Source organism: Microcaecilia unicolor, chromosome 9, assembly GCF_901765095.1.
Source record: "Microcaecilia unicolor chromosome 9, aMicUni1.1, whole genome shotgun sequence".
NCBI lineage: Eukaryota > Metazoa > Chordata > Amphibia > Gymnophiona > Siphonopidae > Microcaecilia > Microcaecilia unicolor.
Window position 1 is genome coordinate 141,286,236 of NC_044039.1, and position 18,200 is coordinate 141,304,435.

General features: G+C 42.6%; 1 protein-coding gene across 1 annotated transcript in view; it reads right to left on the reverse strand.

Moving 5' to 3' along the window:
- MGA (MAX dimerization protein MGA) overlaps window positions 1–18,200 on the reverse strand; it is an 801,076-nt gene that overhangs the window by 35,338 nt on the left and 747,538 nt on the right. Inside the window, 3 exon segments of the mRNA XM_030215215.1 lie at window positions 2,346–2,522; window positions 6,364–6,600; window positions 8,526–8,637. Of these exon segments, the coding sequence (XP_030071075.1) occupies window positions 2,346–2,522; window positions 6,364–6,600; window positions 8,526–8,637 (526 nt within the window).

An 18,200-nucleotide genomic window follows, 5' to 3' on the forward strand; every position in this document is an offset into this window, starting at 1 on the left:
TTTCTTCATACGAAGACACAGACAGCAAGTGGCTGGGCTAAGGTTGGGTCTAAGGCACTGGATACACCCGGCGTGGATATCGGTACCTGAGATGGTCCATTGGCACCGAGTACAACATTTGAAGCCGCTGGGTGTCTTCGATGACAAGGAAGGAAAAACGGCACAAAAATAAGGGAATAACCCGACTGCAAGGCCTAAAAACCAGCCCCGACGAAAAACAAAGGAAACTTGAAAGGGTACAAAACTAAAAGTACACTACGGGAACTTTTTTTTTTTAAATGACAATAATAATAAATAAAGAAAAAACTAGGAGAAAAAAGTGAAAACTCAAAGACTCTTTCCTGGGCCTGAGAGGAGCACAGAAAAAAAACTACCACACCTCAAAGCGGAGAAAAGAAAACTGAGGGAACGCGCTCATGTGACGGGTGGGAAATCAGTGCGCGCTGCACACGCGCCAGAAGACTCTGGCAAAACTTTTAATATTTTGCTTGCAAAATGCCGTCCGATTCCTGGGCCGAAGCGGATGTCGACCCACATGTGAGAACAAGCAGCCTGCTTGCCCTCGGAGAAACCACAGGTACCTAAAGAGGGCTATGTGACTTTTGGGGTTAATTTTTTTTTTTTTACTGATGTTTCTCATTTTTTAAAGATGACCTTTAAAATGCATCCACTCTATGACCCCTCATTACCTCATCTCTCATTTCTCCCTACATTCCTCCCCGTGAACTCCGCTCTCTGAACAAATCTCTCTTATCGTCCCCCTTCTCCTCCACCACTAACTCCAGACTTCGTTCCTTTTGTCTTGCAGCACCTTATGCCTGGAACTGACTTCCTGAGCCCATACGTCTAGCTCCATCTCTACCTGTTTTTAAATCCAGGCTGAAAACCCACCTTTTCACTACTGCCTTTGGCTACAAACCCTACTCATTTGCCCTCCTTCTTCCTGTTCCTCTTTACCAGTAATTCCCTTGCCCGCAAATGTCTTGTCTGTTTGCTTTTACCTAGACTGTAAGCTCTCTGAGCAGGGACTGTCTCTGTGTGTCTCATGTTCAGCGCTGCGTACGCCTGGTAGCGCTATACAAATGTTATTAGTAGTAGTAGTAGTAATTAAGTCTATATCCGAGGCTGAAATTTGCAAGATTAAGCAGTTGATATCCCTCTATCTTGTGGTATAAATAAGTCACATGCCCCACTTTTGTACCTTGTCATTTAGGCCACATATATATGTGCACCCCCCATCTCTCTATCTATATATATATACATACATACACACACACACACACACATATATATATGTGTATACATACAACCCCCATATATCTATATCTACATAGTCCAACATCAAAATTTTATATATAAAAGTATGATCCAATTCTGCATTTTTATAAAATCTAATGACATTTCTATAGCTCTTTTTCCCCCAACAAATTTGGTCCAAAGTGGATTACAATAAATTAAAGAAACACATAAGTCGTTAAATCAGGCATGAGTTAAAAATCTTTGAAATAAAACAGTTTATTTTTAAAAATTAATTTTGCAGCCGTATTCTGTATAAGCTGTAATTTTTTAAAATAAGGATGCTGTGGGTGGAGAGGTATGATCATGTCTGTTGAATTTAATAATCAAAATTTAAGGGAAGGAGGTGGTCTAGGGGTCTGAAAATTGAGAGGAGTGCTAGGCTGAAGGATCACTTAGCATATTTTCAAAGCACTTAGCCTTCCAAAGTTCCATAGGTTTCTATGGAACTTTGGAAGGCTAAGTGCTTTGAAAATATGCCTATTAGGCACCTAATACTCTTTGCCTTGATCCTGAGCACCCACATTCCTTTCTTCAACTGAAGACAGTTAGGACCTTGGTGTTTCTTCCTGGGGCCATTAGCTCCATCAATATGGTGCCTCATCTGTTTCTGAAGAGATTGAGGGCTGAATCCATCTAATCACATTCTCATGGGTACATGGTCTGCCTGTTCAGATGATCCACCAGAATATTTTTTCCACTCCTGCAATATGAGCCACTGGAGTGTTCCTCTGCCCATCTGAGCCACTTGAGTGTTCCTCTGCCCATCTGAGTAAGAGGCCTATTTCTAGGACAACTTGGGGTTTTTCATGACTCCCTGCTTCATGAAAGCTACAGTTGTACTGCTATCTTAGAATATCTGAATAGCTTTTCTTTGTTGAACTGGCAGTACTAACCATAGGGTACTGAGTGGGTAGCAGGAGTAGTGGTAAGGACTTTACTTGACACTAGGCTAAAGGCTCACACCCGTATCGGCTCTAATCAATTATTTGAATTTTACAGGTTAAGCTCTGCTCTTCTGCTTTTTACAACATGAAAGTGTCACTCACCTGGCTGTGCTGCTGTACTGCTTGGGTTTTGCGGAGCCAGTTCAACTTGCTGGATGGCAGTGGGAAGAGTAGTTACCTGTGCTGGCAAAAGAGGGCTCTTAAGAGTTAATACTTGCCCTTGTGGGGTCATTATCAAACTGGCCGTTGTTAGAGCAACGGAGGATGCTGGAGTTTCCTCTGTAAAAGTGAAAAGGAGGCAATATTTTATTGTGCAGATGAATACATTATTTTTAGTACAATCTGTTGATCCAAACAATACAGAACACACATTAGCACCCTATCATTTTTTGCAAAAAAGAAGAATTTATTTACAATTCTTTATCTGTGCTACACAGGGTTGGTATTAGGCAGGGGCGACAGGGGCAATCACACAGAGCCTCGCGCTTCCAGGGGCCCCGCGGTGCTCCCTGCTATTGCCGCGATCTGACATTTTGCCTCTCCTCCCCGAGCCGCAGAGTGCCCTCCAGGCACATACCTGAAGCCTGGTGGTCTAGTGGAGTCTTCGAGGCAGGAAAGATCCCCAATCTTTCCTGCCCACTGCCTGTGCTGACCCTCTTGCTGCCACATCACTCTTTAAAAATGGCTGCTGAGACTTCCAGCGGTGGCCTTGCGAGACTTCCGCTGAAGTCTTGTGAGGCTGCCGGTGGAAGTCTCGTCAGCCATTTTAAAGAAGATGCGGCACAAAGAGGGTCAGTGCCGGCAGAAGACTCCACTAGACCACCAGGGTGGCTTCAAGTATGTGCTGGGAGGGCACCCTGCGACTTGGGGAAGCAGGGAGGTCTGGAATTGGTGGGGGGATACTGTAGAAAAAAAAAAAAATCAAGGTAATATCTGTGTCATTTGGAGGAGCTGGTTAAAGGGACACCCTATTACTAGTGCAATTTTTTTCTCCTGGTAAAGGGCCACTAAACAGACATCATGTTATGAGAATCAGGTGCTTAACATTCAGAGTTTCAATCTATTTATTTACTTATTTATTTATGGCATTTTATCCCACATTAAACATGAATTAGATTGAAAACTGGGAGAGTTTAAAATCTTTTTTTCTTCCTGTGCCTATATTAAAAGAAATAAATATGGCATGTGGGAACTTGCTCCTTTTGCTTTGTGGAATGCAATGGTATATTATAAAAATGCACTTTCCTTTTTTAAATTTTTTATTACTACTATTTCACAGAAAGTGGCGTTCCTGGGGGGGGGGGGGGGGGGGGGGGGCGGTCCGCCCCGGGTGCACGCCGCCGGGAGGGGGGGGGGGGGGGGGTGCCGCGCGCGCCTGCCCTCCGTTGTTCGATGCTTCTTCTCTGCCCCGGAACAGGTTACTTCCTGTTCCGGGGCAGAGAAGAAGCATCGAACAACAGAGCAAAAGGCACGCGCGGTGCACCCGGTGGGGGGGGGGGGGGGGGGGGGAAGAGAGGGTTCCCTTCGCGGGGGTGTCCTTGCTGCATCGGGGGGGGGGGGGCCCATCGGCGATCCGCCCCAGGTGCCAGCCCCCCTAGGAACGCCACTGCGCTTAGCTCTAGCTATCTGCAGCAGGGCCCCAATTTTATTCTTATGGGCCCTGCTGCAGATAACTCGAGCTAAGCTTTAGTAAACAACCCCCTAAATGTGCCAACATTGTCCAGTTCAGCACACTATTAGCAGCCAAGTTCATACAAAGTTAATTATGTTCGGTGGAAAATAAATCTGTTGGCTCAGGCTGCTTGCTATGTGAATATTCAATCACTGTTTCATTATTGCTACCAAGTATTACATATTAAGGGGATTTATTTTAATTCATTTATCCATTCCTTACATGCACATGGTTTTGCTTTTTAAACCCAAAGGTTTCCTATGATAGCATTGTGCATATTTGAATTAGTTTTTCTGTACAAATTTTGCTTGATTTGAAATAAAAAAAAATGTTTAAAACACATCTTGTCAACAAAGGGCGGGGCTAGGTGGGAGAGGGGGGCCCCCACCGAACTGGTCTGCACAGGACCCCACAGTTGCTAAGACTGGCCCTAGTGCCACATCCAATCAAATCAGAACAATGGCCCTGAAATCTATACTACAATGGAAGTTTGGTATTGGACAACATGAATCAAAAGCCTACCATTCAGTAAGCTCTAATGAATGAATTGAATGAAAAAGAAACCAAGGGCATGATTTACTAAGATTTTTTTTTTTATAATATTGTGTGTCTAGTAAATCAGGTCCCAGAAATACAGAGGCCCTAGCTTGGTACAATTTGCACATATAACTGGTGCTTTCATAAACATGCAAAATTGGCAGAAAACCCACCTATTCTTCAGCACCGGTAAGTTTTCAGGTTCTATATGCAACTGTGCAAATGTACACTGTGTTCATAGATGTATATGCCTCAGAACAAACTAAAACAATTTATTTTTATACTGTACTTTTTAAAATATTAAAAAGTATATTCCACTTGGAGGAAACAAAATTACATTGACACTATGTTGATTAATCAGTTACCCATCGTGATTAACTCAAAAATGTTAATTAAAATTATTAACTGTGATTAATCAACAGCACTCATACATGAGCGACTGGAAAAAAAAAAGAGAATTGCCAGATTGTGTCATCTTTAACAGCATAATTTAAGGCAATTTGGGTAATCTGTACCAAAATAAACGTTAATGAACACTTTGCATACTTGATTGCCAGAATTCACTGCTTACTTACTTTTTTCTACTATGCAATAGTGATGTTGGTGTGATGTCACTGTTTACACTAATTGTGAAAAAGTAAAATTAACTACCTGTAGTATGTATTCTCCAAGGACAGCAGGACACAGATTACCACACAGAGCCTAGGAGCTGTTAGTGCTGAGCCTGCCAAAACAGCGATCGGAGCGGGGCCGGACTGAACTCCCGGAGATGGAGTACTGACAGCCAAAGTAGGCATGTCCACAGAAGTAAAGCAAAGCGTGCAGGGACCGTCAGCCGAGAGCTCCCCCCCCCACCCCAGCACGTAAAAGACTTAATAGGTTTAGACACTAGCTGTTTTCTGTGAATATATTTATTATTCTCAGTCTCGTGACCTCCAAGGCACTGAAGGCCCCACAATTTTCCCACAGCACAAGCTCTCTCAAAAAGAACCACAGTCTGCTTTTTTTTTTTTTAGATAGAGGCAGGAGAAAAAGAGAAGGGAAGACTGAGAAGAAGTAGGAAGTGGCAATGGGGAAGCAGGGAGAGATCTAAACCACTAGGTTTACACTGAATATTCTCAACCCCAATCTTAACCGAACCTGAAAGCAGGTCAGGCAGCTACACAGAAGTCACCACAGCGCACAGGAGCTGCTATCCCGCCTGATGGAGATAGAACATACTGGCTTGGTTGCTAAGCGCAGTAGCTTATGAGGTACAACTCATTAGAGTTCTCTAACTCTGCTGCTGGCGGATGGTCACAACCCATTTGTCAGGATTGATCCTTGGAACATAATGGAAGATACACTATTCACCACTGCCAACTTCATGACAGCCAGCACACGCCCACTGACATGTATACTATTGCTCTGCCAACTCCATCTGCAGCATTTTCATCAGCTGATACAAAAGGACATCCAAGCAGCCTCTAGGGGAGGTCCTGTGAGAGGGTTAATCGAGACATCCAAATCATTTCAAACACACTCCCTATCATCACGATTCTGCTCCTTATTAAGCCTGCTGGCAGGAACCGCATATCCGCAATCAACTGCAGCAATGGAAGAGGGGTCAGAAAGGTCCATAGCTTCCTTTTGCACTTAATGATGGTCCCGCAAGTCGATTGCTAAAGAGAGCTCACCATGCTGCCATCTGCTCCCTGACAAATTAAAACAATTTATATCAACCAATGCAGTACATGAAAAACTGATCAAAGGCAAACTATAATTAACAGAAAATGATGTGCCATAATTCACTGAAATAAGATGACTATACTGAACTAAGTACTTCAGAGGTGGAAACATTTTCATTAGCTCATCTTTGTTGTTCTTTTGCTTTTCTGTGAGAAAAATAGTGTTTGATCACCCTAGGCTTACCTATGACTTGGTGTGCTTTCCTGGATAGTATCAGTGGTCTACCCCGCTTGTTGGGCATAAGAATTTTTCTGCTTTCTTCAGGAGGACTAAAGGATTCATTTTGCAGGTGCCTGATAGGCATAAAGGAATATGATGACTCATCATCTTCCAACAGCTTCCTTTTCTTTTCTGCTTCTAATGCTTTTTGCTTGGCATAGATATATTCAAGCTTCTTCAGTACAACTTCCTCTGTTTTGCCTGTGTAAACATGGTACATAATGCCAGATGAGTCTCTCAATGAATCACAGACTACTTCCATATAATTCACATAAGCAGCAAGATCTTTGGTTTTCAGTGACACAATGGTACAGAGATTGTGGAGGCCTGGATCAGTCATAGTTGGCAGATTATTATAGTATATGGAGGGCCCTAATAGATGGAAGAACACTGTAGAACAGTGATCTGGTCTCCCTGTATCATGGGAAATAGCTACTGCACATAGTTTAGCCTCAAATAAACTTATCTACAGTTCAATTCTCAGCTCCAAAATGTCCTACTAGGTACTTTATCCCAGATACTGAAGGGCCACAGAGCCTTCTCAAATGAACAAATATTTAAATGGTATTTAAGGACATTATTGATCAGAGTAAAGTTAAAAACTGATGGGTAGGTCTGGCTCAGTGGCAATTCTGCATACTGCCATGCAAAAGAACCCTGAATCAATACCCGAGTCAGGTCTGCCATGCCTCAAGTTGGGTGGAGTTGCTATGGAGATGGCATTCACAATATCGGGGGGAGGGGGAGATAGGAATTACAGTAATTATAAAAGGAACCGCCTGGTGGCTAGACTGGGAGCTCATGATACAGGGTTCTGGAAGGATCTCTGGTGTAAGGGCTTCAGGCCTCAAAATCAGACCAGGAATAGTGGGAGGGTGGCTCTACTAGAACAGGGGAAACATCCCCTTGGTAGTTGTGAATGAAGGCCAGGATCTCAGTACTGGTTCCAAGGGAAAAGGAGAATGGAGGAACCATCAGGCCAAAACAAAAATCACACCAGACTTAAAAACCCTTCCACTTCCAAAACACCATACTGACATGAAATCTTTGTAAAAATACAATATTACAGTTTAAAAACCTCCTCCTCAATTTCCTTTGATAATCACAATAATCTTATAAGGGAACTAGACAAACTCTGGGGCTGATGCTCAAAACTACTGCCAGCATTAATATGCGGTTAACGCCGGGTTTGCGTGGACGTTATTATGCGCCAAATGCTCAAATGGTTTCAGTGCAGGTATTAACTTGCGCTGAAACCAATACCGCAGACTGCATTAAAATGCAAGTTGATTCTAATGCATATTTAGTGTGGAAATCTTTTTGCCAGGTCCAGGGCAGTGTAGAAAGGTTGAGAGGAATGGGTGTGTACTGGCACCTCTCCTCTCCCTTCAACCCACTACCCTGCCCCAGACTGTGTCCTGCATCAGCCCCACCCTATACAAACACCACCCCCCCAAGCCTGACCTGGTCCTTCTCCTTTCCACCCACCACAAATTCCTGGTAGCCTAGTGGTCTTCTCCCCCCCAGCCTTATTAAAAAAAACCCCTCCCCGTTAGTCTAGTGACCCCCCCATGATCTCAACCCAAGGCTACCCCAACCCCGTACATGGAAGGAGGCAGGAGTTGATGCTCTTGCCTTCGGGTGCAATCATATGCAAAATGGTGGTGTGAAGCATTGGGTGGGGCATGCCTACCATATAGGGATTTCTTCCTAATATGGTAGACAGGCTCTCTGCTCAGTGCATCCCAGGAGATGACAGCACTCAGAAGCAGGGGCGAGGGGGCATCACACCTGCCTTTCAGGTACCTTGTGGGGGGGGGGGGGGGGGGAGGGGGAGAGACACGTCTTGGGTTGAGATGGTGTCACTAGACATGCTTATTATTTTAATAATTTTGCAGTAGAGCAAGGACTCTACCGTGAACGTTTGAGCATTAGCTTCTAAGTGCTTTTGAGTGACACTATTTTAAGTTTGAACATAAGGTGGTTAAGTGACTTGCTTAACAAGAAGTAGTGAACTGGCATATAAAACCAAGCTTCAAGCTTATGTACTACAGCACTTCCAAAATTTACTCCTGGCCTGCCACCCACCCACCCACATAAAACACAATCTAGAGAGTACTTCTCACCTGAGAGTCCAGACACTTTGCGAATCAACATATCCTGTTTGCGAGTCAGCAAGTTCTTCTGTCCAATTAATTTATCTGCCTGGTCTGTTAATCCTTGAATTTCTTCGTAGGCCTAGAGGTTGAAAATCAGTTAGCAATGAGTGATCTACATGATTACCTTCCTCTCCCAAAAAACTCCTCCTCTGCATGTTAATTTTTGGTGTTAAGGCATGGTCAGTGCAACAACTTGGTGCACTTTAGTAAAAGGGTCCCTATGACTCAAAAGTAAAACATAGGCAACTTGATGGTTAGAGGCATACATCACCTGAAGGCCAAAATTTGCTGGGGTGGGGTAATAAATTAAGTTAGAAACTCAGCATTGATTTCTGGCACCTTAACTCAGCTAATGCACACCTTACTTTCAATGCCTCCATTTAAGGTGTCCAAAATTAACATTAAGGCATTATATTTAGCACATTTTTAAGGTACCTAAATTAAGGTGCCTCTAATGAGGTGATCAGCCCTTAAGTATTTAAGCACATCTGCATATTACTCCCTGCATTCTCTGGGGTGACTCCCAGATCCACCTTGCACCACCCAGGGCCTCCACTCCAGGTGCCCAGCGCTCCCTCTGCCTGCCTACCAGGTGCTGTGGAGGACTTGCAGTCCATATGCATATTCCTTCCAGCATTCTCTAGGGGTGACTCCCAGGTCCACCCCGATCCACCCGGGACCTCCACTCCAGGTACTGCATGCTGAAACATTTTACCTCTACAGATTTTTATTTTCTTTCTGCTATTCCCAATGACTCCAGTACAATTTCTTGATACTGTCCCTTCCCAATCTTTTCTCCATCTGAAACCACTGCATACCTCTCCCTCCTCTCTTTCTTATCCGAACATGCTGTGCACTGCTATTGTCTTGACTTTCTTCCATCTCAAGCTATTCTTGATCCACTTCAATCTGGCTTTTGCCCTCTACATTCAACGAACAGCCCTTGTTAAACTCTCTAATGATCTGTGCTTGGCCAGATCCAAAGGTCTCTATTCTATCCTCATTCTAACATATATCCTAATAAAAAATGTTTAGATACAAGCCAACATATCTATTTCCTTATGTAAACTTTTCAGGAAACAGTTCTAAAATTGTAAATAAACCTTTGTTCCACCCTAATAGTTCATCTATGTTCACTCCTCTCCATGGAATCTTTGGTATATGAAGGACAAAAAATTGAAAATCTTCAAATCTGTGCTTCGTAACTGACAAAACAGTGGGCTTCTGAGCCTGAAAACTGTACATACGTATTGCCATACTGGGACAGACCAAAGGTCCATCAAGCCTAGCATCCTGTTTCCAACAGTGGCCATTCCAGGTCACAAATACCTGGCAAGATCCCCCCAAAAGTACAAAACATTTTATGCTGATTATCCCAGAAATATTTCCCCCCCAAGTTCAGTTTAATAATGGTCTATGGACTTTTCCTTTAGGAAGCCGTCCAATTTTTAAACTCTGCTAAGCTAACCGCCTTTACCATATTTTCTTGCAACAAATTCCAGAGTTGAATCACACGTTGAGTGAAGAAATATTTTCTTTGATTAGTTTTAAATTTACTACTTTGTAGCTTCATCGCATGCCCCCTAGTCCTAGATTTTTGGAAAGCGTAAACAGACGCTTCACGTCTACCCTTTCCACTCCACTCATTATTTTATAGACCTCTATCATATCTCCCTTCAGCCGTCTTTTCTTCAAGATGAAGAGCCCCAGACGCTTTAGCCTTTCCTCATCAGGAAGTCGTCCCAGCCCCTTTATCATTTTTGTCACCCTTTTCTGCACCTTTTCTAATTCCACTATATCTTTTTTGAGATGTGGCGACCAGAATTGAACACAATATTCGAGGTGCGGTCGCTCCATGGAGCAATACAAAAGTATAACGTCCACATTTTTGGTTTCCATTCCTTTCCTAATAATACCTAACATTCTATTTGCTTTCTTACCCACCGCAGCACACTGAGTAGAAGATTTCAACGTATCAACGATGACACCTAGATCCCTTTCTTGGTCGGTGATCCCTAATGTGGAACCTTGCATGATGTAGCTATAATTCAGGTTCCTCTTTCCCACATGCATCACTCTGCATTTGCTCACATTAAACGTCATCTGCCATTTAGATGCCCAGTCTCCCAGTCTCGTAAAGTCTTCTTGTAATTTTTCACAATCCTCCCGTGATTTAACGACTTTGAATAACTTTGTGTCATCAGCAAATTTAATTACCTAACTAGTTACTCCCGTCTCTAGGTCATTTATAAATATGTTAAAAAGCAGCGGTCCCAGCACAGACCCCTGGGGAACCCCACTAATTACCCTTCTCCATTGAGAATATTTACCATTTAACCCTACTCTCTGTTTTCTATCTTTTAACCAGATTTTTATTCACAATAGGACACTACCTCCTATCCCATGATTCTCCAATTTCCTCTGGAGTCTTTCATGTGGTACTTTGTCAAATGCCTTCTGAAAATCCAAATACACAATATCAACCGGCTCACCTTTATCCACGTTTGTTCACCCCTTCAAAGACATGTAATAGATTGGTGAGGCAAGATTTCCCTTCACTAAATCCATGTTGTCTTTATCTCATTAATCCATACTTTTGAATATGCTCTGTAATTTTGTTCTTTATAATAGTCTCTACCATTTTGCCCGTCACGGACGTCAGACTCACCAGTCTATAATTTCCCGGATCTCCTCTGGAACCTTTTTTAAAAATCGGCGTTACATTGGCCACCCTCCAATCTTTCGGTACCACGCTCGATTTTAAGGATAAATATTACTAACAATCGTTCTGCAAGTTCATTTTTCAGTTCTATCGGTACTCTGGGATAAATACCATCTGGTCCAAGAGATTTGCTACTCTTCAATTTGTCAAATTGTCCCATTACATCCTCTAGATCTACAGAAATTTCATTCAGTTTCTCCGACTCGTCAGCTTTGAATACCATTTCAAAGCTGTATTATTTCATGAAGTGAATTTCTCCTAATTGCAGTGGCGTGCCAAGGGGGGGGGGGGGGGCCATGGGTGCGGTCCGCCCCGGGTGCACGCCGCTAGGGGGGGTGTCGCGCGCCTGTCCGCTACATTCGTTCTGTGCTCCCTCTGCCCCGGAACAGGTTACTTCCTGTTCTGGGGCAGAGGAAGCATGGAAACGAACGAAGTGGACAGGCGCGTGGCACCCCCCCCCCCCCCCCAGCGGCATGCACCCAGGGGGTTCTTTCGCCGGGGGGGTGTCCTTTCGCCCGGGGGGGGGGGGTGTCGCGTTGCACCCGGGGGGCGGGGTGCATCGGCGATCGCCCCAGGTGTCAGCCCCCCTAGGAACGCCACTGCCTAATTGGCCAGCAAATGGCACTTATTTTGAGTTTTAAAGCTGTTGCAGAAGAAGACTTTCTCTCTTCTAGTTTCAGCTTATGGAAAGGCAATCTGCAGTAACACTGGGCAGCTACTTTCAAAATTGATGCCCTGGGCTCTGATTGGCCCTGGATTTCAAATCTAGCCTGAAGGTACTGGATCTTCCTCAGTCTCAGCCAGAGTGTGCAGCAAGAAAGATCTCTTTACTGAGGCCCTGTGAGTAGTTATATTTTAAAACTTGTGAGCAGCTACATTTCCTGAATTCCCCAGGTACTACCCAGGTAGTAAACAAATGTTTAGTTTTATAATTGATCCATATTCAGTTACCTGTTATTAGTTGCTGAGCTTACCTTTTTCTGTTCACTTTTGTGACAATAAACGTTTGTTGACTCTGGGTGCTTTCCAGGAACTGTGGGACCTCTGGAGTGTGGCCCCAGTGTCCTAGAAATCACCAGGGGAATAACCTGAGAGTGGGAGAGTAGCCTAGAGGCAAGCAGGACCCAGTCGGTGGGAGGAGGGTGCTAGTATAGAGCACATGCCCAGGAGGGCTTGAGCAGTGTTGGGGACAGACCCTCCAGGTAGCTGCAGGGTAACCCCAGGCAGATACTAGGCATTTTGTGAGAATAATTATAGAATGATCAACCAATAGTTTGTCTATCAGTTGCCTCTTAATAGCGCTACGGCGTTCAATTATTCTTTTATTAAAAGCACACTTCATTTTCCCTATGTACATCAAATTGCAAGGACAGACACAAGCATAAACCACATTTTCAGTTATATAATTTGAAAAATGTATCAAAAAGTATTCCTTTAATGTGACATGGTGTATAAATGATGTAATTCTTTTATTAACTGAACATACAGAACATCTGCCACATGGGTAGTGTCTATCGACAGGTATCGATTCTGCCCTGTGTGTATCCCCAAAAGTAGATTGACTAAGGGGTGGAGAGGAAAAATGGTTCCAACAAACCAGGCAAAATAGAAGTAGAGCTGCAAAAAGTTTATTTGCCAAACTGGATATCCACAATATTAAAAGGGAGTGACCCAAAACGGGCCGTGTTTCAGATAAATTTCTCTGATCTCTTGTTCCAACCATTCCTTCATATGGGAGAGATTTATCTGATATGATTAATTTTTTGGACCAGGTAAAGATCAAAGAAGAACTTTTCTTGGTGACATTAGATGTGTTTATATATATACATTATATATATATATCCCACAAAATATAGCTCTTGATGTCTTGATGTTATCTATGAAGCCTTATGTATTAACACACATATTACATAGTAACATAGTAAATGACAGCAGAGACCTGTACGGTCCATCCAGTCTGCCCAACAAGATAAACTCATTTACATGGTATGTGATACTTTATATGTACACCCGAATTTGATTTGTCCTTGCCTTTCTCAGGGCACAGACCGTAGAAGTCTGCCCAGCACTGTTCTTGTACTAAATTCTGAAGCTAACGTCGAAGCCCCTTAAAATGTACACTCCAGCCCATCCCTATCTATTCAGTCACGAAAAGGGCACAGACCGTAGAAGTCTGCCCAGCTCCCATTTTGTTTCCCAATTACCAGCGTCACCACCCAATCTCTGCTAAGATTCTGCGGAATCATTCCTTCTAAACAGGATTCCTTTGTGTTTATCCTGTGCATGTTTGAATTCCATTACCATTTTCATCTCCACCACCTCCCGCGGGAGGGCATTCCACATATCCACCACCCTCTCTGTGAAAAAATACTTCCTAACATTAGTCCTGAGTCTGCCCCCCCTTCAACCTCAATTCATGTCCTCTAGTTCTAGTGCCTTGCTGTCTCCGAAAAAGGTTCATTTGCAGATTAATACTTTTCGAGTATTTGAATGTCTGTATCATGTAACCCCTGTTTCTCCTTTCCTCCAAGGTATACACGTTCAGGTCAGCAAGTCTCTCCTCGTACGGTTTGCAATGCAAATCTCATACCATTTTGTATCTTTTCTTTGCACCGTTTCCAGTCTTTTTATATCTTTATCAAGATACGGCCTCCAAAACTGAACACAATACTCCAAGTGGGGCCTCACCGACTTGTAGAGGGGCATCAACACCGCCTTTCTTCTGCTGGTTATGCCCCTCTCTATGTAGCCTAGCATCCTTCTGGCCAAGGCCATCGCCTTGTTGCATTATTTCTTCACCTTTAGATCCTCAAACATCAGCACCCCAAGGTCTCTCTCCTGAGTCAAGCTTACTAATCTCTCCCCTCCTATTTGGTATCTCTCTTTTGGGTTTCTGCACCCCAAGTGCACCACTCTACACTTCTTGGCATTAAATTTTAACTCCTTTAATGAAGTACTCATACAAATTATATTTATTTATTTTATTTATTGCATTTGTATCCCACATTTTCCCCACCTCTTTGCAGGCTCAATGTGCTTACAATACATCATGGATAGTGGAAATAAGAAGAGAATAGACATTTGGTATTACAGAAGGATTTTGGGTTGCATGGTAATGGAATACATGATAGTAATATAACAGAAAGCATTATTAAACATTTCTGGATATATGTGGGGAGTTTCACATGTGTTGATCTTTGTGGTATATCTTGTCAAAGAGATGGGGTCTTCAGTAGTTTGCGGAAGTTGGTCAGTTCATAGATCGCTTTTAGGTTGCGTGACAGCGCGTTCCAGAATTGCGTGCTCATATAGGAAAAGGTTGATACGTGCATTAATTTGTATTTTAGACCTTTACAGTTGGGGAAATGAAGATTAAGGAATATGCAAGATGATTTTTTAGCATTCCTGGGTGGTAGGTCTATCATGTCTGACATGTAGGCTGGGGCATCACCATGGATGATTTTGTGAACTAGGGTACATACTTTGAACGTGATGCGTTCTTTGAGTGGGAGCCAGTGTAGCTTCTCTTGTAGGGGTTTTGCACTTTCGTATTTTGGTTTTCCGAATATGAGTCTGGCTGCCGTGTTCTGGGCTGTTTGGAGTTTTTTGAGTATTTGCTCTTTGCAGCCAGCGTAGAGTGAGTTGCAGTAGTCTAAATGACTGAGTACTAATGATTGTACCAGATTACGGAAGATGGTTCTTAGGAAGAATGGTCTTACTCTTTTTAATTTCTACATTGAGTGGAACATCTTTTTGGTTGCATTTTTTTGCATGATTCTCAAGTGTTAGGTGCCGATCAATGGTAACTCCAAGAATTTTTAGGGTTTCCGAAATTGGTAGATTTAGTTTTGGTGTGTTGATGGTGGTAAATTTGTTCATATTGTGTTGAGAGGTGAGTATTAGGCATTGGGTTTTTTCTGCATTAAGTTTCAACTGAAATGCATCTGCCCAGGAGTGCATGATATGTAGACTTTGGTTGATGTCATTGGAAATTTCTTTTAGGTCTTGTTTGAATGGGATGTAGATCGTTACATCATCGGCGTATATGTATAGGTTGAGGTTTTGGTTTGATAGTAGTTTGGCCAAGGGTATCATCATTAGGTTGAATATGGTCGGTGAGAGGGGGGATCCCTGTGGAACTCCACATTCAGGTGTCCATGTGGCTGATGTAATCAAATTTGATGTCACTTGATATGAGCGTGTGGTTAGGAATCCCTTAAACCAATTAAGAACGTTGCCTCCGATACCGAAGTATTCAAGGATGTGTAGTAGAATTCCATGATCAACCATGTCGAAGGCGCTTGACATGTCAAATTGTAGTAGTAGTACGTTCTTGCCGGTTGCAATCATTTGTTTGAATTTAGTCATGAGCGTAACTAGTACTGTTTCAGTACTGTGATTAGAATGAAATCCTGACTGGGAGTCGTGTATTATTGAGAACTTGTTTAAATAGTCTGTGAGTTGTTTGGTCACCATCCCTTCTTTTATTTTGGTTATTAAGGGAATGGATGCTACTAGTCTGTAGTTGGTTAATTCACTCGCATTTTTCTTTGCATCTTTGGGTATGGGGGTGAGCAGAATGTTTCCTTTCTCCTTTGGGAAGAGTCCATGTTGTAGCATAAAATTCACGTGTATCGTTAGGTCTGTTATAAATTGTTGAGGGGCCGATTTCATAAGGTTATTTGGGCATATATCTAGTTTGCAATGAGATCTGGCGAATCTTATTAGCGTTTGGGAGATGAGATCTTCCGATAGTATCTCGAATTCAGTCCAAATCCTATCTGCTGGGTATACTCCAGAGTCTGGGTCTAGACAGTCTAGGAGTGTAGCGTATTTGATGGGGCTGTCAGGTATTTTAAGTCGCAGTTGTACGATTTTCTCTTTGAAGTACTTCGCAAGGTTGTCAGCTCCTGGTGTGGTGTCTAGTAGTTTATTCACGAGTTGGAAAAGTTTGTGTATGTCCTTGTAGTTTGGTCCAATTTCAGTTTTGTAGTATTGTCTTTTGGTTTGTCTTATGGTGTATTTATATTTTCTTTGGCGTTGTTTCCAAGCGTTAAGTGTGGGATCGTCTTTCTTTTTATTCCACGCACGTTCTAATTTCCTAACTTGTGTTTTGAGTTTTTTCAATTCCTCATTGACCCACGGTGTTGAGTTCTTTCTGTGCGAGTTTCTGGTTTGAATTGGGGCAATGTTGTCTAATATTGTTCTGCATCTATCATCCCAGTCTAGGAGGAATTGGGTTGTGTCTGCCTTTGTTGTCCATCCATTATAGTAGATTTGTTGCCAGAATATTACCGGGTCTATTTTTCCTCTTGTGGTGTAGGTTGTTCGTTCTTGTTTTTTAATTGTGGTTTTCGTTCGACATTGGAGGGAGATGTATGCTTTGTAGTGGTCTGACCACAGTGTGGGTATCCATTTTGTGCCTGCTAGTATAAGGTTTAAGTCTGGATCAAATTTATGTGATAGTGTCTAGTGTGTGTCCTTTAGTGTGTGTTGGTTGTGCGTTTGGTACGTGAAGATCCCATAATTGTAGGAATTCTTTGCATTCTTGAGTGCTTGTTAAGGTAAGATCTTCCAGGTGCAGGTTAATATCACCTATTATGATAAGGTTTGAAGTACAGACACACGTGTTCGAGATGAAGTCCATGAGGTGTGTTTGGGAGTCCTGCCAGTTGCCTGGCGGCCTGTAAAGTAGGATTGCGTTAAGGTGTTCCTGTAAATTTGGGTGATTGATTCTTACCGAGGCAATTTCAAGTTGACGTAGGATGGATTCAGCTTTGGTTGTGATAGTGAACTCAGATTTGTATATTATGGCTATTCCATCTCCTCTTTTCCCGTTTCTTGTCCAGTGGGTAATTTTGTATCCTGGTGGGCATAAATCTAAGATTATGGGATCTTTAAGGTCGTGGATCCAGGTTTCAGTGATTAATAGAAGGTCAAGATTGTCTGTGGTGATCCAGTCTCTTATAATCTCTGTTTTGTTTATTACTGACCTGGCATTTACGTATCCCAGTTGGATTGGATGGTGAGGTTCGATACGGGCCGTAGATGTGTTAATTTTTATTAGTTGCCTGTTTTCTTGGTATTTGGTTTTGTTGTTTCCTTTCTTCCCTTTCTGTTGGTTATTTCCGTATGTATTTGTTTTTCCTTTTAGTTGGTTGTTATTCTTTTGGTCTGGTAAGTTGTAGATTGGTTGTTTGTAGGATTTAAGTATTGTGGGTAGGTTGTTGTTTAAGTTGGGAGTGGTCCATGCGTGGTAGATTAGGGGGAGGAAGTAAATTATCATGAGTAGTCTTTTGGTGTTCTATGGTTCGTGGTGTTTGGTTGTGTTTGAAAGATATTAGTGAATGAAATTTTGTGCGAACAGTAGGCAGTGTCGCATCTAAAGGATGTTCTAAAGGATGTTTAGAGAGGTTGGAGAGCATATCAGACATCATTGTAATAATAGTCATTACAGTATTGCTATAGTTCATTAGTATAGAGACTGTTGCCGTAAGCAATATGGTAGTAGGCAATGCTGTATAGGCATTACAACATAAGCGTTACAGTATGAGCAGTGCAGTACAGTGTAAGCAGTGCAGTATGAGCAGTACAACTTAAACTTAAACAGTAAGCAGTGCAGTATACGCAGTACAGTATAAGCAATGCAACTTAGACAGTAAGCAGTGCACAGTATAAACAGTATATGCAGTGCCGTATAAGCAGTGCAGTATAAGCAGTGCAACTTAAACAGTAAACAGTACAGTATAAGCAGTACAATACAGGCAGTGCAGTATAAGCACTGCAACTTAAACAATAAGCAGTGCAGTATGCGCAGTGCAGCATACTAAGTTGGATTTGTTTTTTTTTGTTTGTTTTTTTAACTTTTCAGGTAAACTACTAATCAAGTAGTTTACCTGGAGGAGTGTTATTCTGCAGCT